This window comes from Myotis nattereri, assembly GCF_964212035.1.
Source record: "Myotis nattereri genome assembly, chromosome: 2".
Classification (NCBI taxonomy): Eukaryota; Metazoa; Chordata; class Mammalia; order Chiroptera; family Vespertilionidae; genus Myotis; species Myotis nattereri.
This window is the reverse complement of record NC_138076.1, coordinates 137,461,530-137,487,884: the sequence shown is the minus strand read 5'-3', so window position 1 is coordinate 137,487,884 and position 26,355 is coordinate 137,461,530. Positions and strand designations below refer to the sequence as shown.

The following is a 26,355-nucleotide window of genomic DNA, read 5'->3' as shown; positions in this document are numbered from 1 at the left end:
GAGAGAACCTAGAGTCACTGCTCTGTCATTGCAGCCTATAATCACTATGTTTAGAATAATTTTTGTGTGCAAAAATAATTTTTTTAAGTCACATATCCCCCACTCAGTAAAAAGGTGATGGTGGTGTGAAATGGAAAGTTCCTGCTCTCAGAGAACTTTCTAGGAAATTTCACAGTTGGTCTGGAGATTACTGCCTTCCCTTAATAAGGAAATGCCCATAAATAAAATGGAAAACTGTACTGCTTTCACCCTGAAAATATTTTGTCCATACTGATGTAGGCTGTGCTAAGTTGACTGGACAACACAAACCAAACCAAAGCAGACAAGCAAGGAAAATATCAAGCTTTTTTTTTTTTTTTATTTCTAATGTGACACTAGTGTCAGTTTGCATACACATTCACATTTTCCTATTTTTAAAAATTGTGCTCGTTTTGGGTAATATGCTTTTACCTTAGGGAAAGGTTATATATGTCTTCCAGGGGAATTGTGTGATAATGACCCATTGCTCTTTATGCCTTGTTTGCCTTTATTTTGATCATACTATTTTGATTCTCTTATCCCTGATAATTTCGTAGTTTGTTTGTTCTTTATCCACATTGTTACTTTTAAAATCCTAGCTCAGTATTGGGAAATATATTTTCCTTCATCAGCCTGCAAATAGCAGATCTTTTACTTATATAGGTTTGCAATCAAAAAGATGTTTCTCATATTCTCTGATAAGAAGGGGGGAATATTGATTTAATTTTGTTTCATCAAAGTAGCTCTTTAATTATGGGAGATTTCCCCAATTTTATTGAGCTATTTTAAGTGAATGAGGTAAGAGCCATCGATAGGAAACACAGTGAATGTATTAGACCAATTTTTGGAGTTAAAAGCTTGTCCAAGTTTTATAATTGTATTTTTTTGAAAAAGAAAATTGTGGAATGAGTTAATGGCTACCAGTGGTATTTAGATTCCTTACTACTATTCCTTAGTACTATTCCTTATTACCACTACTATTCAGGTAAGAATTGAGAAACAAGATGTCAAATGTACCCCCTAGAAAACAAAATGAAAAATGTTTACTTGTAAGTTTATCCTAACTCTACTTGATGTATGTACACTATAGGCTGTTTAGTTGGTAGAATGGATATAAAATAAGTTTATTTCTTTCTCAGCCTTCTGTGTGGCTGCTTTTTTAGCTGAGTCATTTATTTTTGATAAACTCTTTACCTCACCTTGTTCCAGAATATATTTAGAGTAGAGATATTCAGAGTAAATTTTTGACATGATGCTTTACATCCTTCATGTTTTCTTCTATGACTGCGTTTGGATCGATTGAGGCGTTTAGCATGCTGACTGTGAAAGAGATGGTTTTTAACTGTGTGAGATTTGAACTTCACATCTTTCAAGCGTGGAAGCATTAACACTCCAGCAGTGTTAAGCTCTTTATACCCACCCGTTTCCCCTCTTTTGAGTTCTGGTGAATTTTCTACAATTGCTTCCATTGGCACTCTTGAAAATCAGTGTGTCAGTCCTATAAACTTAAGTATGGTCTTACAACTGGATTAGCCATTGATCTGTGTACCTCCTGAATATTGACTTCTAATTTTAAAGGTAAATCTATTAATAACATTTTCATTTGTTCATCATCAGAAAGCAAAAAACCAGGAAACCAGTACTAGGTGTGAGGTTTAACAGTCCAGAAAAGGGAAATGTAACTTTGAGGGATTTTAGAAGTTCACTTTATAAGATGTGGAGCCAGCGAGATAAGGAAATCATGAACTTTTGGCTGTATAGCAAAAAGAATAAATATATAAAATTTATGTACAAAATTTATAAAATGTTCTTCCAGAAGTTCACTTGTTATTATAAACTGTAGTGGTTTAATTTTTCTTTTTTACTCTTCAGGCTTGATATAAATTTGACATGTGCCATGGTTGCAGACATTAATTTGCTAGGCATCAGTCTATATACTACAAAGGTCAGCAGCATCCAGTTCAGCTGCATTAAATAGGTAATATATTTTGTTTAAAGTTTTAATTAAACCCAGGGCCTGAAAATATATGGTCCCTGTGGGGAGTTGTAACACTTTCATGGCAATAATAAGGCAATAATAATGGTTAGGTCTAATGTCACTTGCTTTCCTGGAAATATGATATGAGACAGTTGATTATATTTCATTGCTATTAAAACCACACAAGTCCACCTGTTAACATTAATTCTTACTTTTGCCTGTTTAATGGTAAAGGAAAAGATTGGTGCTTAAAGACTTTACTTATAAATTCAGTTATGAGAAAATGAATACACTAAAATTAATACTTAATTATATCTTTCTTATTCTCTGATTCCCAAATAGTTGCAATATGTTCTGCTTGGAAAATTTGTTTTCTGAGGCTTCAATAAAAACAAATGAGAAGAAAGTATACATTTTACTTTTTCTTTGGGAAATGTCCATGGAATGAACCTTTTACTAAAGGTTATAGGGTTGTCTCATCAAATTGAGGTGATATAATGTTATACTTAGAATTTTATTAACTAGATTTCAAAATCTGGCATTCTTAAAAGATGACTATTTTGGTGACTAGATGAAATGGACATAATCATGAGGGAGAAGACAATTTTGTATGAAGGATATAGTTTTTGTACATATTTAGAGTAGGCAAGTAATAAAAATTAAGTTAAAAATTAAATATATGTTAGCCCTGACTGGTTTGGCCCAGTGGATAGAGCGTCAGCCTGCAAAGTGAAGGGTCCTGGGTTTGATTCCGGTCAAGGGCATGTATCTTGGTTACGGGCATCTCCCCAGTGGGGGGTGTGCAGGAGGCAGCTGATTGATGTTTCTCTCTCATCGATGTTTCTAACTCTCTATTCCTCTCTCTTCCTCTCTGTAAAAAATCAATAAAAACAATAAAAATATATTTAAAAATATATATATTTTAGTGTTAAATATATTTAACTGTATATACTTAGCTATATGTGTACTTATGTCTGCTTTTCCTAATATATAAAGAAAAGGTTTTTTTCTACATAAAAATCTCATTTAACTCCCCTAATGAGCTGTTCTTTAGTTTTAATGATATCTCCAGTAGAAACTATTGCGATACTCAAATTGAATAAAGAGTTAAAATAAAACAAAGTTTTGTTCCAGAATATGTCTTTTTTGCCTACATGCTAATTATGGGTATTCATTTTTTGAACTGTCATTGAGTCGTATTTTCAAGTGTTCATTAAAAATAGGATGAATTTAATTAACATTAATATAAAATTATAGTATAAATAAATTATTCATTGCATATTATGGAGACATATTGCTTGATCCAGAAATACATATGAAATGTATTCATAAGAAGATGTATGTAAAGCTGAAAATGCTTTTATTATATATACACTTTTGACATTTGCCTGCAAATATTCAAGTCCTGTTTCTCTGAATACTAATATTTTCATTAATTCTTTCCAGGCTAGTAGAATATTTACTTATTATTTTTTTCTTTTCTCTGGTATAAACCTTTTTTTTTTTAATTAAACACAATTTAGCACTTCCTTGATATTTCTAGTATTCTCTAATTAAGTTATATTAAGCCATTTCATTTACTCCAGTGTAATTCTTTCTCTCTTTTTTATTTTTTATTGAATTGAGAGAGAGAAAGAGGAAGAGAAAAAGAAACATCTATTTTGTCATTCCACTTATTTATGGATTCATTGGTTGATTCTTGTATGTGCTGTGACTGGGGATTGAACCTGCAACCTTGGAGTATTGAGATGAAACTCCATCCAACTGAGCTATCCAATCAGGGCCCATTGCATTCTCTTGAGGACAGTATTATACTTTGAGGGAGAGGATCATCAGCTCCACCAACATACACAAGAATATGCCCCCCCCCCCCAATTAAGACCCCCCCCCCACACACACACAGTCTCCCTTTTTCTTTTTTGGAAAATGCTGAGCATTTAATAGGATTGGCTCCAACAGTGGTTGATTGATTATTTTCAGTGATTTAGTTCTTTGAAAACATAAAAGGAATTGATTAGCCTAGAGAACTTCAGGATCCCCTGTTGCAAGTAGAGAAATATTGACACAGGATCCTGGCTTTTTTCCAAGTTAAATTTTGATGGCACATCAGTTGTTTCCTGTATATAACCTCACACTAGAAATTAGCAACCTTTTCAACTTTCACCGAAGTTTAACCCCTTTCTTGATGTGTTTTACTTAATGAAATGTGTATTTGCTCCCCACTCCCCACCTTTCCTCTTTTGGGCTTAAAACTGTTCTTTCAGGCTTTAAGATTTCTCTTAAGTTTGATGCTACCGGACTTGGTGAAGTATTAAATATTGACCTTTTTCAGAAGCCTCCTTAATTTTAAAATTTGGGTCATATTTCATTTTACTTCCAACTCCTCCACCCAAATGGAAAAAGTTATTGAAGTCTGTTGTCAGATACTAAATAATCTCTCTTATTTCTGTAATCATTTAAAATTCTTCATCTTTTTCTGCTCTGCACATTAGCTATTGAGGATTTCCTAACGGAATTAATATATTTAAGGCAGGTGGACTGTGTTATTTTTATAAAGATAAGGATATAAATATACGAGATTCCCAAAATTTGACAGCCTATAGTTATAGTAAGTTTATGGTATACATAATTTAACAAAGCCAGACTTCCTAATGTTTCTGTGTTAATGCTAACACTGTGAAGTAAAAAGTGAGAATTAAAATTACAACAAAGTTAAGCTCTTGAAATAATAGACTCCTAATGTCATGTGGTTCTGACAGACCACAGATTCTGGAAGAAGTATATACTTGATAAAAATGTAACATCTAAATCCAAGTTGATATATAATGTGATCAAATATTTATCAGATATTTCTCAAACTCTTTTGAGCCAGAGGCTTCTGAACTTAGGTTGGAGGACTGATCATGAGTTGAAGGTTTTATGCCTGGTTCTACACATCTCAGAGTCTAGTTTGGGATTAAGAAGCTTATAATTGTCCAGTTAGGTCCTCCAGGTACATAAATAAGGGTGGGTGGAGTTTGGATAAATGAAGAATTGAGTACTAATCTATACTAATAAAAGGGTAATATGCTAATTAGACCGGGAGACCTTCCTAAGTCCTTCAGGACAAAGCCATGGTGGCGGGGCAGAGGCAGAAGCGGTTAGGGTGAGCAGGCCAGTGGGGGTGGGGGGGGGGGGAGTTGCGGGTGAGCAGGCCGACAGGCAGGTGAGCTGTTAGGAGCCAATGGTTCCAGATTGTGAGAGGAATGTCCAACTGCCGGTTTAGGCCCAGGGATCGGGCCTAAACCAGCAGTCGGACATCCCCTGAGGAGTCCCAGATTGGAAAGGGTGCAGGCTGGGCTGAGGGACACTCCCCTTCCCCCACCCCCACTCCCACCCCCATCCCCGTGCACAAATTTCGTGCTCCGGGCCAGTAGTCTTAAATAAAGGAAATCAGTTTGTAAAAATTTTCTTCTTAAATTGAAAAATTATAATTCCATAGCAATAAACATTTCAACAAGAATTTTATCAAAAATCTGACAAAATACTTCCATAGTTTATCTGATAGACTTAACAGGAAAATAGAGCAAATGAGGGGAAGAATAATTTGTTGTACTCAATATTAATATAAAATATTAAAAGAAGCTATAGTAACTAGAGCAGTGTTGTACTTGTATAAGAACAGAAAACCAGACAGAAGCGAGACCCTAGAAAAAGATAAAAATCTACAAAACATTTTTGTAGGTAATAAATGTAGAATTAAATATTGGTAAGGGAAGGCAGTTCTTATAAAAGTTGATCTGGAATAATCAATTAAATGTTTGGGAATAATAAAACCCAATACTTGCCTCACACCATAGGGCAACATGATTTCCTATGAAATAACTAGCCATTTGTAATAATGAAATTATATAATTAGGAGAGAATGTATGACCCTATGATGAAAAAAATATTTTTGTGCATAAAAGATAGTGTTAAACCTACAAAGGAAAACTCAACTTGATTTGCATACATAAAATTAAAATAGTCTGAAACAAAAAACTGTTTAAACCATCTTTTGCAACATCATACAGGAAAGATAAATACAGAAATTAAAAAATGGTTTAAATCCATTATATAATAACTTAAACATAAAAATATTTCATGGGTAAAATTTTGTGAAAATGTGTGCATTTTCATTAATCATTAAAATAAAAACTTTTAATGAAAGCATTTTAACCTTTTCCAATGGACATTTTAAAAAGCATTAGAATCTCATTTGATGAGGCTTTAAAAAAGTTGTTCTCATATACTATTTGTGGAAGTGAATATTTTATCTTAAACATTAAATTTGCCAAAGCTTTTTAGTTTGAGAATTCAGCTGCTACATATGTAGTCTAAGGAAATCATAAGAGAAATGTAAATAAAAGAAGATTAATAGGATGATAATTGCTGAAGTTGGTATAGCACCTCCATAAAAATGTGGGAGGGGATTTTTTATTTATTTATTTATTTATTTCTTCTTCTTCAATAATCACAACTTTATTTCTAAAAATCTTCAATGGGAACAGTGGCTTTACAGCTCTACTCCCAGAAGCCCCAAGTTCAGTTTTATACTCAGTACAACCAAATGGAAGATGACTCACTTTGTCTTACATAATATGAAAATGTGCTAGACGAGTTGAACCTGCAGGCAGTAAAGCATTTTTTTAAACTATTGTTTTGGTTTACTGCTGAAGCATTTGAAAAGAAGTGTGTGTTCATACTTTGCCTATAAGCATTCACCTTGTAGATCTCTTGTAGGGCACATCCCCCCAAAGTAAGAGGCCCTGGTGGAAAGTACCTCAAGCAGCTGAGTTTTCTCCTAGATCTGCAAAAATAAATAGTGGCGAGTGCAGTGTTACTTTCTAGGGGTAATTTCACTACAGAGCCGAGGCCCAAGGCACCCAGGGCAGTCAGCAGCACTAGCCTGCCAGGGGCTGGGATCTCCATTTGGTCAAAACTGGGTTCCCACCTGCTCGCTCCTTCTACTCATACTCAGAGGGGGAAAGGACGGAAGACACCAGCGTAAATAATGGGAACAAAGGAGCACAGGGTCACTAAAGTGCCGATGCAAAAACCAAAGCCATGCTCCCCACGCCCCCATGTCTGCCATCCCGGACTTGCCACCAAACCCTAGAGGGTATCTCTTAGTTCACAGTACTTCTATCTTCATTTATCTTGATTTAGAAACAAATCAGCAGGGAGGACGAGGTTCTCAAAAACAGAAAGATCAAATCTTCTGGTCCAAAACCTGGTAGTCACTGGCCTTAGGCCGCCGAGTAAGTTTGGATTTTTTTCCTTCCAGGGCAAAAGCAATAATCTTCCGCTTGCTGTGATAGGCAATGTAGAGAACAGCAACAAGAATGGCTGCAGTCACCAGATATGCAAAAAAGTGACTGCTCTCCGTACTTCCAAGATTGTCCTTATAAAGGTCATCCTTCTTCCTATTTATGGAATCCAAAAGTGCCCCTTCAAGGTTCTCGCCAGAGGCAGGGCCAGCATTTCCTTCTCTTCTCTGGGTGAAGAACCCCCTTCAGGTTCAGAACTGTCTTCCGTGGACAGACTTGTCAGGACTGTTTTCCGTGAACTGGTGGTCCTTATCCAACTTTCCAGGACTGTTTTCCGTGAACTGGTGGTCCTTATCCGACTTGCCAGGACTGTTTTCCGTGGACTGGTGGTCCTTATTCGACTTGTCAGGACTGTTTTCCGTGGACTGTTGCTTCTTATCCGACTTGCCAGGACTGTTTTCCGTGGACTGGTGGTCCTTATCCGACTTGTCAGGACTGTTTCCCGTGGACTCGTGCTCCTTAACCAACTTGTCAGGACTGTTTTCTTTGGACTGTTGCTTCTTATCTGACTTGTCAGGACTGTTTTCTGTGGACTGGTGCTCCTTATTCACCTTGTCAGGACTATTTCCCGTGGACTGGTGCTCCTTATTCAACTTGCCGGGACTGTTTCCTGTAGACTTGTGGTCCTCATTTGACTTGTCAGAACTGTATTCCGTGGACTTGCGGTCCTCATTTGACTTGCCAGGACTGTTTTCCATGGACTTGTGGTTCTTAACTGACTGGTTTGAGTTGTCTCCCGTGGACTGTTGCTGTGAGTCTGACCCAGCAGAGTTGGCAGCCATGAGCTGTGTCGGAGCCTGTGGGTCATTCTGAGGCAAGAGGCTGGGGGAGAACTGGGTGGAGACTCTTTCTGTAGTCTTTATGTTCTTCTGAGTGGGTGACAGAGAAGTGGGCTCCCTGTCTTCCGCTACTGCAACCATCAAGAGGACCAACGCAACCAGGAACCGCATGGGGAGGGGATTTTTTAAATAAATAAAAATTGAATATTGATCTTGAATGAGAAAATTGAATTTTGGGAAAATTATCACATTTTATTTAATATAGGAAAATCCTAGAAAGAATCTAAATACTTACTAAAACTACCAAAATTTTATTAGTTACATAATTTATTTTTTTTTCAGTATGTAAAATAAATTCTGGAAAAACACTAAAATTTACCAGTTGCTATCTATGAGTGATAGAATTAATAAAATGTAATAAAATTGTGATCTTTCAGACTTTCTGTAATGAACAGATATATTTTTAATTAGATAGAAAATATATAAATATTTAAAAATACTCAAAGAATTAGAAAGAGAGCAACAAGAAAAGCCCAGAGTGAGCAGAAGGAAGGAGATAATAAAGATCAGAGCAGAAATAAATGACATAGAAACCAAAAAAAAAAGAAAAAACAATACAGAAGATCAATGAAACCAAGAGTGGTTCTTTGAAAGGATAAACAAGATTGATGAACCTCTAGCCAGGCTCTCCAAGAAGCAAAGAAAGAGGACCCAAATAAACAAAATCAGAAATGAAAGAGGCAAAATAACAGACCCAACAGAAATACAAAGGATTGTTAAAAAAATGCCGGGAGCCGGTCCATGCTTGCTATTTCAAGGGACCTGGCATATATCGCATACTGTTATTAATATGTTTGCTCACCTTCTTGGCACTATGTGTTTTAACCAAGGTCTCTGAGAAAGGTTGTTTCCCCAGGTAGGGATTTTCCCCTGAAGTTAGGGAGGGAATAAAACCTCTTAACTAAGTGCCAGGTGGGTAATTAATCACTTTAACTACGAACAATCATGCTTAAGCTACATAATCTTTACTCCCTGGAATGGAGATAAGAAACGCCCTAACCTTTGGAATAGAGATTGATAGGATTGGAATCAACTGGTATAAATACAGATGTAAGAAGACAGAACAAGGAGAGACAGAACCTACACACAGAACTAAGAAGACAGAACCCACACGGAACCTAGAGACAGAAGAACTTCGCTGGAGAGAACATGGCAAAAGATTCTGGACTGAACCTGACTACAGAAATTGGCAAGAGAACCTGACTAGAACCTGGTGACTGAACCTGGCTGGAGAGCCTGGACAGAACCTGGCCGGAGAACCTAGCGAGGGAACATGGCTACAGAACCTGGCTGGAGAACCTGGAGCACCTAGCAAGAGAACATGGACACAGAACCTGGCTGGAGATCCTAAGCAGAACCTCTCTGGAGATCGAGACCAGAACTTGTCTGGAGATCCTGGCTAGGCTGCTGATCAACTGAACGCTGTCTCCGTGTCATTCCTTCTTCGCCGACTCCGTCTATGCCTTTGGGAACCCCTGGACCTGCTGGGGTTGGACCCCGGCAAAAAAAAAAAAATACTATGAACAACTCTATTCTAACAAACTAGACAACCTGGAAAGAAATGGACATATTCCTAGAAAAATACAACCTTCCAAAACTCAATCAGGAAGATTGTAAAAATCGCAATAGGCCGATAACTATGAAAGAATTTGAAACAGTCATTAAAAAGCTTCCAGCAAACAAAAGCCCAGGTCCAGACAGCTTCACAGGGGAGTTTTACCAAACATTCAAGGAAGAACTAAAACCTATCCTCCTCAGACTATTCCAAAAAATTCAAGAGGAAGGAACACTTCCAAGCTCATTCTATGAAGCCAACATCACCCTAATTCCAAAACCAGATAAAGACAACACAATGAAAGAGAATTACAGGCCAATATCCCTCATGAACATAGATGCCAAAATCCTCAACAAAATTCTAGCAAATCGGATGCAGCAGTATATCAGAAAGATAGTACATCAGGACCAAGTAGGATTTATCCCGGGGATGCAAGGATGGTACAATATCCTCAAATCAAAAACGTGATACATCACATAAACAAATTGAGAGATAAAAACCACATAGTCATATCAATTGATGCAGAAAAAGCATTTGACAAAATTCAACACCCTTTTTTGATAAAAATTCTCAGCAAGGTTGGAATAGAAGGATCATATCTCAACATAATAAAATCCATATATGGCAAACCCACAGCCAACATCATACTCAATGGGCAAAACTAAAACCATTTCCCTAAGAACAGGAATAAGACAGGGATGTCCACTCTCACCACTCCTGTTCGACATAGTACTGGAAGTGCTAGCCATTGTGATCAGACAAGAAGAAGAAATAAAAGGCATCCAAATTGGAAAAGAAGAAGTAAAACTGTCCTTATTTGCAGATGACATGATACTGTACATAGAAAACCCTAAAGACTCAAAAAATTATTAGACTTAATAAATGAATTCGGCAATGTAGCAGGATACAAAAGTAACGCCAAGAAATCTATGGCATTTCTATACACCAATAGTGAACTTACAGAAAGAGAGACTAAAAAAGCAATCCCATTTACCATCGCACCAAAAAAATTAAGATACCTAGGAATAAACAACTAAGGAGGTAAAAGACCTATATGCAGAAAACTACAGGACACTGAAAAAAGAGATAGAGGAAGACATAAATAGATGGAAGAACATACCATGTTCATGGATTGGTAGAATCAAGTTGCTTAATCTCAGTGAGCAGTAGTCACTTCATTTGTAAAATGAGACAGATATTAATTGCAGTGTAAGCATACTGTAAAAATATGAGATAACATATTAAAGACCTTAGTAGGTAGTCAATAAATAATAAATTTTATTTGATAGGCAGCTTGATGCAATGGAAAAAAACATGGGCTTTAGGGCCATTCAAACCTTTTTGGATGGGATTTCTAGTTCTCCTCCTGCAAGTCACTTATCATACCTGAGCCTCCTTCTCATCCATAAAATGAGTATTCTAACTCCTTCTGTGAATTAGAAATGAGAAATATGAAGCCCCTACCTTGTCAGTACTTGTTTATTGCTTAAATCTTTATTGAGTTACCATTTAAACACATTTAAATTGATATATGACCATTTTCTTGCATTTTAGGTTTTGCATCTTGATTTTATTACCACTTTTATGGACTGTTTTTGTGTTGAAGTTACCCTTAGAACTGAAGTGCATCTTAGATGCTAAATATTAAGAATTGAGTAACGTCTGCGGCAGCAGCATTTTTAAAGGTCATCCATGGATTATTATTGCTCTTCCTTAGTTCTTTAATTCAAGAGATAAGCCCAAGGCAAAGTGAAATAAACTCCATGGCAAATTATCACAGACTAGAAAACAATTTTCTTGGAGTAAGAAAGAGCGTGTAATTTTCACCTGAACCAGAGCTGCGGAAAGTTTGTGATTAGTCTGTAGCAGCTGGGTGAAGCAGTGTGCTCTGAGGCCAGACAGGCCTGGGCTGAATCGCAGCTTTACAGTTTCTACATTTATGAGTCTTTGTGTTTTATTTAGCCACTATGCTGCTCACTTTCCTCGTTTGTAAAATCCAGGTAATGACATTTCTTAATAACAAATGAGATGCATATATAAAGCAACTAATAGACTGAAAACATGTTTCATTTTACAAACCTACTGAATAGTTGGTAGTTACTGAATGGTGGTAATTAGTTAAGGCTTCTTGAGGGAAATGAGAAAACATTTTGCATGCCCAAAGATGCAGAATGTGAGGCATGGGAACACATAAATCAGACATTTACCCATCCCCCTGTTTGCTATTCTGATTCATAGTAAACTTCAGTGAATTATTGTCATTGAAATCGTTTTTATTACTGAAATATAATGAGTGGTTATATAAAAATTTTCTAAGTTGTAATGAATAATACCCAACTAGGTTGGCTGTGTACATTTTTCATATATTTTCCAAGATGCATTATTAGATTATATTTTCTATTTCTAGTCCTTTGATATTTCTCCATGTCACAAGCTTTACAAACTAATAATTGCTTATGAGTTTTTACTGAAGACAATGGGCCAGCCATGAATTATTTAGTAAATTAATAATATTTCATTTCAAAAGTAGGTTTTAATAATGATAGATTTCTGATTTAGAAAGAAAGTACGCTGTCTGAAGTGATTTTCAGACATCATCAACTTAAATATAGATATTTGAATCTCAAGCTCTATGGCATTGTGGTTCTCTTGCATTCTTTTACTAGACAGACAACCTACTGTTATTATTCTACAAATTAATTGGAATTTTTATAAATAAAAAGTAGAAACTATATTAAATGCAATGATTGTGCAACTTCTAAAAAGTGACTTATGAACACTTGAAGATCCAAAGTAGAATTTCAGGTTGATTCCAAACAACCTGCAAACAAGCCCATTTTCAGCTGTAACTGTGATGTTAGTATGTTTTCTGCTGGCTTTAGAATACATTTTAGAGATAAATATTTGAATACAATTTACCATTAATTGCTTTAAAAATTTCAGTACTTTTGAGATTGTGCATCCTTCCTGTTATATAAGTTATATCTAGAATAGTTTTAATGTGAAGAGCAGTTCACTTTTCCTAAGAAAAATTACTATTTTCTTTATTAATGAACATTTGTTAGTTTGTCATGGCAAAAAAATAAAATATAATTTTGACAGCATTTCAGTTTTTATAAAGATATTGTAACAAAAAACAATATAGTTATTACAGAAAATTAAAAAATTTATTCCTAATCTTACCAGTCTAACAACTGTGAGCATTTTGTGTATTTCATTGTAGTCTTCGGCCTTTACTTCAGTAGTTCTTGCATCTCACCTCAAGCATGAGATTGAATCTAATCAAATTCTTTTAAAGTGTGAACATGTTTTAGGTTTAGTAAAACAATACAAAACGTTTTCTAGCTATTAGTTTCATGATAGTATAATTTAAGGACTATTCTCAGAACTAGAAACACATAGATGTATGTAAGTAGATGCATACATATACTTTCCACCAATATTTTTTACTGACCAGTTGAGCCAGGGGCACTCAAAAGGTCAGGACACTCAAATTAATTCAATTCATCAAACATATTAGTATTGACAATGCTGTACTGATTGAAGGAGAATATGGTTAAAATAAAAGGAAGCTAGCTCATCCTTGATATAAGGATATACAATCAATGTAGATAATACATATAGAAAAAACAACTGATTATGAGTATAAATGGAAAAAGCTATCATAATGATGATTAGTTAAGTTGTAAAAGTCTGCTTGAAAAATAATGCAGGTTACCAGTCTATTGCTTGGTCTCAGAAACTGAATAGCTTCTACATTTGCAGTGCTTATTAAAGCTACAATATTTAATTTAAATACATAAATTATCTTAAAATATAATTTTTCTATTGGGTGATTGTTCTCCATAATCATATAAGGGAGAGAGGCATTATAATAAAAGAGCAACTGCTATACTTTTGGCATTATTTCCAATTATTTTCCTCTTACTTAGCTACTAGTAAAATGTTATTTAGTAGGTAAAATTTATATAAACTGAAAATAATAACAGATGCCTGAAAGGCCTCAGACTAGCTTTAGAGTTGGTGCTGGGCATGATAAATAATTTGTCATATATTTATTAGATTTTAAAAATAAAAGTGGTAAAGTTTGTTTACTTATTAAAATATAAAGTGCAAATAATTCTGAAAAAATCTAGCATTAACGCATAATCATGAGTTTGTCATTCCTTCATTTAATCTAACTTTCTCAATGCAGTTGTAAACCTTAGAGGATAGGACCCTAAACTTCTCTCCTCTGGATCCTGCATAACGCTCTTCACTTAATAGTTATATTATAAATGCTTATGTATCTAAAGGAATGAATGAATATGAATTTAAAAAGCAAATGATTATACATAAGAAAAAACACTTATTTTACGAAACACACACACACACACACAAATGGTGACAAAGCACATATACTTGGGAATCAGATGTTCCTAGATTAAAAATTAAAGTTTTACCACTTAGTACACTTTCTCTTTTAGCCATTTCACTTAATTTCTCCAGACATGTTTTCTCTTCTGTAAAATGGAATGATGACGACTTGTAGCGAATAAAATGAGATAGCAGACGAAAGTACTGGAGATGTCACGGGATATAAGCATGGTGATGCGAAGCTGCTGCAAAGGCTCTTGGAGAGCGGTGTCCTCAGATGGATTTTCACGCTTCATTTTCCAGGTGAAGCGTACATGCGGTTAAGCAGACTCCCGGAGGCAGAGCACTGGTATATGGAATCACTGAGATCCAAGACCGACCACATTCCTGCTCATCTCACCTATGGGAAACTCCTAGCTCTCACGGTGAGTACCTACCTTCCTCATCCTTTAGAAATTGGTTTTCTCCATGCAGACCGAGCTGGATGTGGTTGGAGGTGCTGGTTCGTAGCCAGTTGACTCATAATGATAGCAACACTAAGTTAGAACCCTATATAGAAAATGTGGAAAAAAGTATTTCTTTGACTGTAGGGTTTGCTTTATATAAAATTTGACATGTCATGATCCCTGATGTAACTTAATGAAAACATATAATTGAAGAATCCCCAATTTGTGGTTACATAATGAATTGTCATAATAACAATATTTGTGCAAAAGTTATGTTACTATGTTACTATAGTTCTGCAAGCCAATATTAACCCCAAACTGGCAGTAATGTAAAACTAAGTCTAATTCTTTTAAAATGGGAAAACTGGTGGGTGTGCGTGGATCAGTATCACCTGGAATTTCTTCTAACTGAAATTATTATCAAAGAAGTGGAGCCACCATTTGGCCACTCATTATGTGACAAGCACTCTTAGAGGCCACGTTCCATGAAAGTGGTGTTAGTTTGAAGGACAAGAAATTGCTGATAGTCTACTCTTATTACTTACAAATGTCAAAATTTCATGTGTTTAAAAGTACTATTAATATTTTTATTTGATACAACAGATGATTGTCCAAAATATGTGAAGTTTCTGAGCTCATCCAGCCACTCAATAGAACTAGCCTTCAATCCTAATCTGAATCTGTTACCTATCCTGCTTTAGTTACATCACCTGATCTTTCTCCAATATTAATAAAAATAAATGAATATAAGGAACACAGAGCAAAAGGTCAGGAAAATGATTCCTAAGTGAGTGCATAGAAATGTATCTTATAATTATTTAAAAGTAATAGCATTTACTTTCTCACAGAAGATGATAGATTAAACACTTAAAATGTATCTATTCTAAGATATCACTAAAATGCTATTGGAGAAATTATATGGGCAGACTAAGTAACCAGAAAACATCTCACTAAAAAAAAGTCTAGAATGCTAAATAAAATATAACACATATCCTCTTAATGCATAGCTGAGCTCAAAAAGTAGTAAGAGAATTCTCCTGTAGCTAGAAATGAAAGAACTAAACACCATAACAGTAAACAGCAGACTATCCTGTAGCTGATTTGGGATAGTTTACCGCTTGTGACAGCCTGTGGGAAGGGAAGAGGTGTTTTGTTTGCTTGTTTGTTTTTGTTCTTGCTGGAATAAGAGACAAAGCTCCAGATTGGGTGGAAGGCTAGGAATTAGATGCCTAATAAAGTAGATAAATTTATATTCTTAGTGAAAGGATAATACAGACTAAGATTGCATACTGATCCAAGAAAGTAGCCTGTCTCAGCATGGGATCTGAATGGAGAATGAAGGAAGTCTCTGCTGGGAGTTTATTCTAAGTCCTTTTCCTACCAGGCTTTGGGTTTTGAATTTACTTTATTTGCATAATCAGGGAATTTCTAGGCCAAGAAATTAAATAAAAAATCAGCCCACTGAAAGCTTTTGCCAAATAAATTATGGATGTCCTTCAAAAAAACAATTAAATCTAGAAAGAATTACTTAGTGAGGTATGGAAAGAATGGTAAACAAAGTAATGGTTACTATGTTGGTAAATTAGAATAAACTTTTCCTGAATAAAAGATTGAAAAAGAATAATCTCATGGGAACGATCAGAGTGAGAGAAGAGATGATAGTTAAATTGATTTTGGAAGTCAGAAAGTGGAAGGAGATATTACAACTGATTTCTCAGAGCTGGCTTTGGGATGGGATAACAATGAAAAGATATATTACATACTCAGAAAGAAACCTGGGGAGACCACTCAAGATTTTGAGGCAGCCAGCTTAGATGAGAGTTAAAGAGCATAAAACGAGGTAATCAGTTATAATGAATGGAGCAGCCAGACCTCTCCCCCATGTACACATGCCCCAACCAGGCACTTCACCTGTACGACAAGGGGGAGGAGGCTCATGGTGGCGGAGCTGTTGAATAATAGAGGTCAGTTCTCAGCAACAGCTTGCACAATTGAAAATGGAATGAAAGGGACTGAAAAGAAGATTGAGTGAATGTCTTCCAGCGGATACTCGATCGTCAGTACCCTCCCCTACCACATGCAGAACACCAACAGCAGAGTGTATACTCCACCAGCTACCCCACCTCACCACCCTGCACACATCCCGCCTCCCAAGAAATTATTGAATTATTTTCTAGAGAAACTGATCATTGTAAAAAAACCATTTCCACATACCTACTTTTGGAGAGGCCCTATAATTGATAGTTCCTAAAGCAGATACACAGAAGTGAATCTGTCTAATCTAGGAAGCACATCTGTGCCTAAGGAACATCATTCAGCTTTTATTTAACTTACTGCTAAATATCAATGGGCAGATGCCCTGGCCAGATGGCTCAGTTGGTTGGAGCATTGTCCATACACCAGAAGGCTGTGTGTGGGTTTGATTTCCGGTCAGGGCATATACCTAGGTTGCAAGTCCCATCCCTAGTAGAGGGAGGGAGAGAATAGGGGAGGCAGATGGCAATGTTTGTCTCATACATTGATGTTTCTTTCTCTCTTTGTCTCTCTTGCTCTCTCTCTGTGTCTGTCTCTATCTTGGTCTTTCTCAAATCACTAAAAATCATGGTATCAGGTGAGGATTTAAAAAACATTTATATATGCACAACCACAGATCACAAATCATAATATAAAAGCCTCAAATGTAAAAGATTGGAACTGATACAAATTATTAGGAGAACAATGAAAGAAAGAGAAGAAAAAACATTTCTTAAATTGTTAGAAAGAGATGGCAGTGAAGTATTTCATGAAGCAGGATGTCATTAAAACATAAATAATGAAAAATGAGAAAGAGCTTTTAAAAACACTAATACAAAAAGATATGTGCACCCCTATGTTTATTGCAGCATTATTTACAATAGCCAAGATATAGAAACAACATAAGTGCTCATCAATAGGCCATTGGAGGAAGATGTGGTATAAATACACAATGGAATGTTACTTGGCCATTATAAAGAATGAAATCTTACCATTTGCAACAACATGGATGGACCTAGAGCAGGGGTGGGCAAACTTTTTGACTCAAGGGCCACAATGGGTTCTTAAACTGGACCGGAGGGCCGGAACAAAAGCATGGATGGAGTGTTTGTGTGAACTAATATAAATTCAAAGTAAACATCACTACATAAAAGGGTACGGTCTTTTTTTTTTTTTTAGTTTTATTTATTTCAAACGGGCCGGATCCGGCCCGCGGGCCATAGTTTGCCCACGGCTGACCTAGAGGGTATTATGCTAAGTGAAATATGTCAGACAAAGAAAGACAAATACCATATGATTTCACTTATATGTAGGATCTAAAGAACAAAATAAATGAACAAACAAAACAGAACCAGACTCATAGATGCAGAGAATAAATTAATGATTGCCAGATGGGAAGGGCTGAAAGGGCTGGGTAAAAAAGGTGAAATGATTAAGAAGTACAAAATGGTAATTACAAAATAGTTACGGGGATATAAAGTAAGTATAGGGAATATAGTCACTAATATTATAATAACTATGTATGGTGCTAAGTGGATTGTAGAATTATTGGGGGGCAATCACTTTGTAAAGTATATAATGGTTTAACCACTATGTTGTACACTGGAAACTAATATCTATATCATAAAAGGCCTGTGGCTGTGACGCCATAATGGCTGGGCCTCTAGTAAGATAATATTGAATGTAAGCCATAATTGAAAATAAATAAATATATAAATAAAATAAAAAAAATATGATATCAAAACAATTTTCATTTGAAGGATAGGAGAATAAAGTGAAGAAATATTTCCATATAAAAACAAAAGGAAAAGGAAATAAAATTTAAAAAATTATGAAATAAATCAATATAAGGCTCAACAGAAAAAAAATAAAGGAAAAAGAGAACATTACTTAAAGTTTATGGCGACAAGTTGCTATTTCTGCCATTTAGAGGTTTTAATATATTGAGTTTAATCAGAAAAAAAATTGTTTTAACTTATGAAAACCATTTTCATTTATTATTTTGATAGTATGATAATTCATATAGCTCCACTTAAGAATATAATTCATCTACATCACTTGCCCCAAATACTATCTTTGAGATGTTCTTAAGGATTTCAACTGGCATTATTTTTAACTAAATTGATAAATGACCACCTTTGAAAAATATTGATACAAGTATAAGATGCCTGATTTTCAAAAATGAAGAAAAGGTCATTTAGAAAAAAAAATTTGAAAGTTTAAATGTACTTGGTTCTGAATATACCTAGAGTCTGACACTACTTTGGCTGTACAAACAGTATATTCTTTTTTTCCAAGTTCTTTTCAAGCCTTAATATTTTAAGTTTCCTGTACCAAAAATATGATTTTACAGGCTGCTTTATTTTTTATAAGGCATTTTAAAAAAACGGGATTTAGAAATTTTAACTCACTTAAACATATGGAAGGGAAGGAAAGACTTGTGTATTACAATCCAAATTTTAATTCCCCCACACCACCCAAACTTTTATAGTTTCCGATTTGCTGATTAGATGAAATACAAACCCTATTATGGAATGACTTGAAATCACAGTGCCAAAACCTCACAACCGTCTTTAACAGTTTCTTTTTGAATTATGAGATTTGGCAAATTTCTGATCCCAATGGATTGCTTTTGTCTAAATTTGGGTTTCTTGGCCTGGTAACAAGCCCTTGACTTAACATGAAATTGGCAAGGTGAAAAATGCCACACATTTTGACTTCTGAATGCTTTATATATATAATATTGTAAAATAGAATTGTCTATTAGTCTCAAGGGAAGAGAAATAAAGATGGAGTGATGTTTTTATTGTTTTGTCAAAACTGACCAAAGGCAAATATGTAAAAATGATATTCAACTATATTAGACAGACTATAGAGTAGGATTTCATATAAAAATTATATTTTTATTCGACAAATAAAAAACAGATTATTGGTGCCTTTATTACAGCCAGTGGAGTGATTCACCTAGTACTTTCTGGTACAGATTTTTCTTTAAGAATTTGTATAGTATTTACAGTATTTAGAAAGTTGAAAATGATTTACCATCTCCCAGAATGGACGAAAAATGTCCTTTTTCTCTCTCTACCTGCTCAGATCTTATTTCCTCGGTGAAGTCTTGCCCAAGTCTTTCAAGCAGTTGTTTTTTTCCTTTCTCTGTTCTTCCGTACCATGGTCTCATTATCTTTATAATAGTGCTTCCAGATTGAATGGCAGAAATAAATCTATGTCTGCCTTTTGACCCTAGACACGGGACAGGAATTAAGTCTTCCCTTTTTATCTCTTCAGGCGATTCACTACCTTGGTAACTACACCTATAACCTCCTTGTGCATTTCTCTTTTTAAGTTATTTAAGGGCTGGGTACATAACTTTTGACTATTTTTATTTTCTTAGCCCAATTCTCATTTCCTCATTCCTTTCATTTGGTCAACACATGCATTGAGACTTATTACTCCATGCTAGGCATCACTCTAATTCCCAATGATATGTTCTGAATAAACGAAAGAGAATGGCATGATTATAGGTTGCACACAGAGTAATCTTCCAAGACCCTAGAAGGGGAGTCTGGGCTTGATATCTGTTATTCTGTGAATCTTTAAAATGAATATCCTCCTCTTTTTATACATAAGGACACTGAGTTTTAAAGATTTAAGGCACATCCCCAAGAATAATTTAACTACTAAGTAGAAGAATTCGATACAGCCTCGATGTTTTCTGAATTGAGCATCATTAATTTTCACTCTATATTACATAATTTTAAGTGTGAAGTCTTTTTCCCCTTGTTATACCTGATAGGAGATTGTAAAAGTAAGCCAGGATTTCCTGTCTCTCCCTTTTTATAACTCATTTTTAGATATTACCTCTATATATTATGTTAGTTTGAGTGGTTCAACAGATTTTTATTATTAAGCATCATGGGTCATGAACTTAGGACCTCTGTTTTTGGCTGTTGGCACTTTTAGGTCCTACGTTATAACAAAATACAAGTTTTCCCAGGTACTCTAGGGAGTAGTTCTGCCTTAGGGTCACTGGTCTTGTCCATATTTAAATATACCATAGTTGGGCCTAGGCGACATCTCTTTAAAATATCTGGAACTTTTTATACCAACATCATGTCCAATTAAAATACTATATAGGGGCACTCTCTAAAATTGTGATTTATTTCTTGTTTGAACTTTGTTACCTAGGGCTAATGCCATGAATTTAAAATAGGGCATGCATTAAGAGAGAAAGGAAGAAATAACATTTCTATTATTATGCTATTTCAGGTGTTTATAGTTGTTTCTAAAGCTGTGTGTGTTCTATAATTATTTTGATTTTTTTGTTTTCCTTCCTGTTTGTCCTGTTCAATTTATTTAAGCCAAGTATTTTTCAGTTTTTGTGAGCCAGTGAAATTAATATTGACTTAAATTGTACTAATAGCTGTTTGGCTGATAGCTTATTTTACTAACAGATTTAGGTTAGTTGGTAAGAGAGAAGGAAGGCTCTGACGGCAATTCTTGATACAGAAAATTTTTATTTTGGCTTCTGCAAGTAAACACTAAGCCAGATTTCTGTGTCTAGTCCCTGTTAATTATGCTACAAAAACTCCAGTTGTGAAAGTTCTTGATATTCGATAGCAAAATTATGTACCCCAGGCTAGAGTACGGTAGTGTCCATGTAGTTTGTCTCAAGTGTTGTGCTGTTTGTTTCCTTGGGTCTTTTGTAATAATTATTATTTAGAGGTGGGGTTATTTTTCACTTTGTCCTTTTCAGACCAGACTTCATGGTAATCATCACACAGCCTCATTTAGATTAGAGGGAGAGGTAGCAGAAAATAGTTTTGTTTTTTTTCTGTGAATCTAACATTGTTATGTATCTGTCCAATTCAAGTTGCAAAAGAGGAGTAACTATAACATAAATTTTGCTACTGAAATACTGTATGAAATAAAGAAGAAACTTTATTTCAATACTGTATTCAGGTAAGCATTTTATATAAAGTTGCCTCATCTAAACTTTATGATTTAGTATTTTAGAGATAATATAGTTATTATTGTATTGTTTTTACTCTGAAGCATAATGGATCTGATAGTCATTTTTTATTATTTTTTAAAGTATATTTTTATTGATTTCAGAGAGAAAGTGAGAGGAAGGAAGAGAGAGATAGAAACATCAATGGTGAGAGAGAATCACTGATTGGCTGCCTCCTGCATTCCTTCTATGGGGATCGAGCCCGCCACCTGGGGATCAAGCCCGCAACCTGGGCATGTACCCTTGATCGGAATCGAACCCAGGACTCTTCAGTCCGCAGGCCGACACTCTATCCACTGAGCCAAACCAGCTAGGGCTGATAGTCATTTTTTAGAGACCAACTCCTCACTTCAGGATACAGATATTTTTATCTAGAATCAATCTTGCAATCATTCTACTGGTTGCCACTCAAATATATCCAAAATGTCTCAGGATTTTATTTCTTGCTTTTGAATGTCAGTAGAAGTCATTGTTAAAGGTATTTCCTTTTGCCTTGGCTGGCATAGCTCAGTAGTTTGAGTGTCTGACTGAAACCAATCGATGTGAGAGAGGCACACTGATGTTTCTTTCTCTCTCTTCTCTCTCTCCCTCTCCCTCACCCCTCCCTTGTGCCCTCTTTAAAAATCAATGGAAAAAAGATCATAAGGTGAGGATTAACAGCAACAAAAATATTTCCTTTTGCCAGATATTCATAGAAATAGTAAAAATTTAAATATTCAAATTCTCGGGCATTAAAAGTTACATGAAATAATTCTAGCTGCTTCATATCTACATATACATGCCTATGTTTGAAACCAAATGTTACTATTTTTAGTGGTAAATAGAATGATATTGCTTTTGAACTAACTTATATTTCATTGTTACTGTTTTGTTTGTTTGGTTTCTGTATTTGGTCTGTAGTTATTATTTAGTGCAATTTAAGTAGCCCAGCAGGCTCAGGCCCTCATACTCCCCCAGTACTCGGATATAGAAGGATGTAGATGGACAAGTGGTGTGCCCTTAAAAACACACTCCTTTACAAAACCTGCATTTGACACATATGTGCTGAGCCTGCACTTTGGCTATTCTATGTAACAAAAGGCTAATATGCAAATTGTCCCCTCGGGAGTTCGACCAGGAGACCGGGAGTTCGATCGCTCGCTATGATATGTGCGGACTACCAGGGGGTGGCACGGAACATGGCAGGCGACCAGCAGCAGCAGTGGGGCACTAAGGGAACAAGGGAAGAAGGAGGCAGGGAGGCTAGGAGGCGGGGAATCTGATCGGCCCTGATTGCCAGCCAGGCCAAGGGACCCTACCCGTGCACGAATTTCATGCACCGGGCCTCTAGTGCTCTATAATAAACAGTTGAGATACAGAGACAAAGAAGGCATTTCCTTGGTCTCAAGAAGACCTCAGTGCATGCTGTTGAGGAGAAACTGGTCCAAGAGCCATGGATAGCTGCTTCAGTGGTGGGTTGCCTTGCTTTGTGATTGGAGGAAATGGCTTGTTTCAGTAAGGACAATTATGTAGGTACCTTAATTTTATTTCCTTACTCTTTCATTTTTATTATAGACATAGGATCTCATTTTTATTATAGAGCAGGCACTCTTTCCTCACTTGACCGTCCTTTAATTTGCTATGCGCCCCATTGATGGGCTGCATATAGTGCAGGACTCATGATGCTCAGGACTTCCAGGTTGATACTCTTCCTCCTGCACCATGTGACTCTCTTGCCATGTAAGAAAGCATGGACACATTTTAATGTGAGTTAAACTCTACTTTTCACTTGTGTCTTCTATTTTCTTAGCCTGATAAATTTTTTCAATAGGGTAAAATTTGAGTCTCTTTTCTGGCTAAAACAGCATCGTGATGTAAGTATGTTTACCTTTAGGAAAGGTGGTACAGACAACATACATTTTTAAAATGTATGCTTTTTCAAACACAAATATCTTTAACCTTTACCAAAGGAGGTTACCTTTTTTCTGTGAAATCTGGGTATGGATATATATGCATATTCATATACATGTACACACACATGCAAATATATAAAGAAAGCCACATCTGTTCTAAGATTGGAAAGTTTTTGTTTTTGCAGTCGCATAAGTAGGTTCAGAAGCAGCCCAGCTATGAATGTGTTTACAAGTCCATAGGCTTTTGCATTTCCCCTATATTTACCCACATTATATTGAGGCCATGAGCCTCAGCAACCTGAAGCATGAAGCCTGCAGAGCTGCAGATTGTATTCTTAGTTTTATATTAAAATTATACTTCTTCCAAGCAACAGTTAATTCTGAGTTCAACTTGATTTTTATCTAAGTCCTGAGCTTCTAGGACCAGCTAACTTCTCACTAATTGCCTATCTCCCTTGCCATGAATCTGTTGCTTTCCTACCTAAGAAAGAATTAAATATTATGTATAGGGTGGCTCTGTACCCTGCCTCTTCAGTGGTCATCCCAGGCACAGTGCCTCCTGGATAAGCACAGACACTTTATCACGTGATGAACTAGGCGCTTTATGTATGCTGTTCCAACACCTCCTCACAAATCCCAGACTCCTAGACACCCAGTGTAGAGATGAAGAAGCTGAGCTTCAGAGGTTAAATCCAGATCCCTGTTCAAAGCCTATACTACTATGCTTTGTTTTTTTTTCTGAGAGCTGTTCTATTTAAATTGCTCTCTAGCCTTTTATTTATTATGCCAAAATATGCATATGTGGTACCTGATGTGCATAAATGCTTAACTTCAAAATGCAAAATTTTGCTCATTTTTAAAGCAAATCATTTTTCATTTTTAGATTTCTTGTAATGTATTTCTAAAGTGAAAAGACAATTTCTGTGTATATTTATATATATAAAAGCCTAAGCAACCATTAATGCTGGAATGACCGGAATGACTGGTTGACCAGTTGCTATGATGCACACTGACCACCAGGGGGCAGACACTCAATGCAGGAGCTGCCCCCTGGTGGTCAGTGCACTCCCACAGCCAATATCCTTCGGCCAGCCAACCTCCTGGGGTCCCTCCCACTGGCTGGCCACGCCCCGCCCCCCACCCCCGTAGGCCTCCATCACCGGCAAGGTCGAGGGACCCCACTTGTGCACATATTCATGCACCAGGCCTCTAGTCATTAAATAAAGAAAAGAATTTTAACATAGGTAATTGATAAAAGGATTTAGGTATTTATATATGTGAAGTAACAAGGAAATAGGAATAGTGAAGTTTAAAGTTGAATTTTTAATGTAAGCATGCTGTGTATGTTATACCATATAGGGAATATAGTTTCTCTCATATTTTAGGTCTTGAAGAAATGTAATATTCCAAACTGAAAGGGAGGACAGAGTGAGAGGCCCAAGTGAAGTGACCACTGGCCTTTACCCGGTTAACATTTAACTGGTAGAACATTGAGTTGGAGCCAGAGCACCTGAGCACTTACCTGCCTAGAAATTTACTTCTTCTCCCAGTGGAAAGCATAATTCTTTTAAAAGGCTTAAATTGCAGATATAATTGTGGTTCATTTCTGAAGTATAATTGAGGCTCTTTGTCAAAAAGACAGAATAAGGTACATTCTTGAGCCCACACTGTGATTCCGTGTGCACTGTAATTACTTGAGGTGGGAACCAGGAACGTGAGGGTTTACACATGATTAGGACCCTTTGCTCACGTGGCACTGGGTTTCAGATGGGCATTGACCATTGTTTACATGCCCTGCGTTATGATGTCATGGGATGGAGAAATAGGTAGTGTGGTTGTTGGATGTAATGGTCGTTTTGGGAAATTTTGTCTCTGAGAAATGGAGCTTGAAGACATTATGCCTTATATAGTGTGCACTATTTCTTGAAATGAAACAGCAATAGCTAGATGAACAGGATTTCTGTCTGCTTGAATCAGAAATTTATGCACTTTAAGCAGAAAATTACTGATCAGGAGCCTGTGGTCCTATGTTTTAAGATGTCTTTGCATATCTAAAAAGATTATTGCCTCAGCAGCAGTATAGGATTACGTTGAAATCTATTGCTTTGGCTTAGATAGTTTCCTGAGGTCTGCTTTCATCTTCTCCCCTAGAGTGCACATTCACCACAAGTGGTAATTACCTTCACTCATCTTCCCCTCACCACTTCAACAGTGCTCAATGTATAAATATAAATAACTGCCTATTTATATTAGGCACTTATTGGATTTGATACCCTTGCTTTGACTATAAATATTAAAGCTGAGTCAATAAATAATGTTACATGGTAAGAATTGCTTTTACTTGATTATAAAAGGGAGGTTTAAAATATGATGAAATTTAAGGGTGCCAATAAGATTTTAACACTGCCAGTATTGCTCTGATAGTTTCTATTAAAATGCAATTCCCAAAAGATCCAGAAGACATTCCCAAAATGTATTCTGTAGACATTAAAAATTCTAGATGTTTCTTTAAAAAAAACCCACAAAGTTAAATTACTGTGGCAAAGCTCAATACTATATTTCTTTCTTAAAATATGTTAATATACATACCACCTATTAAAGGACTTGAAAGTCATTTTGTATTTAAAGCCCTACTTAGAAAACTTACTAGGGCGCCCTTTTTTAAAGTTGACCTCATCATCTACAGAAAAGAATGTCCTGCTGAGTAAACTCTGGGGAACTTAATAAAAACCAAACTGCAAGGAGTGGGACAGAGTACAGGAAACTCCAGAATAGACATAAATGAAAAAGACAGTTTTACCTGATAGACCCGTACATTGGAGCAAGAACACTTGAGTGTTGCTAACCTAGTGATTTATAATTTAGTTCATTCTTAAAGTAGCCATTTAGTTTGAAACATCTA

The 26,355-nt window shown here is 35.9% G+C and overlaps 1 protein-coding gene and 1 pseudogene across 2 annotated transcripts in view; one reads left to right on the top strand and one right to left on the bottom strand.

The window, feature by feature from the left end:
• TMTC2 (transmembrane O-mannosyltransferase targeting cadherins 2) overlaps window positions 1-26,355 on the top strand; it is a 403,304-nt gene that overhangs the window by 266,815 nt on the left and 110,134 nt on the right. Inside the window, exon 8 of the mRNA XM_081084170.1 lies at window positions 14,398-14,519. Within this exon, the coding sequence (XP_080940296.1) occupies window positions 14,398-14,519 (122 nt within the window). The remainder of the gene's footprint in view (window positions 1-14,397; window positions 14,520-26,355) is intronic.
• On the bottom strand, window positions 7,227-8,294 carry LOC308514683 (annotated as a pseudogene). The gene has a single exon. The product of its transcript is annotated as an uncharacterized misc_RNA (transcript).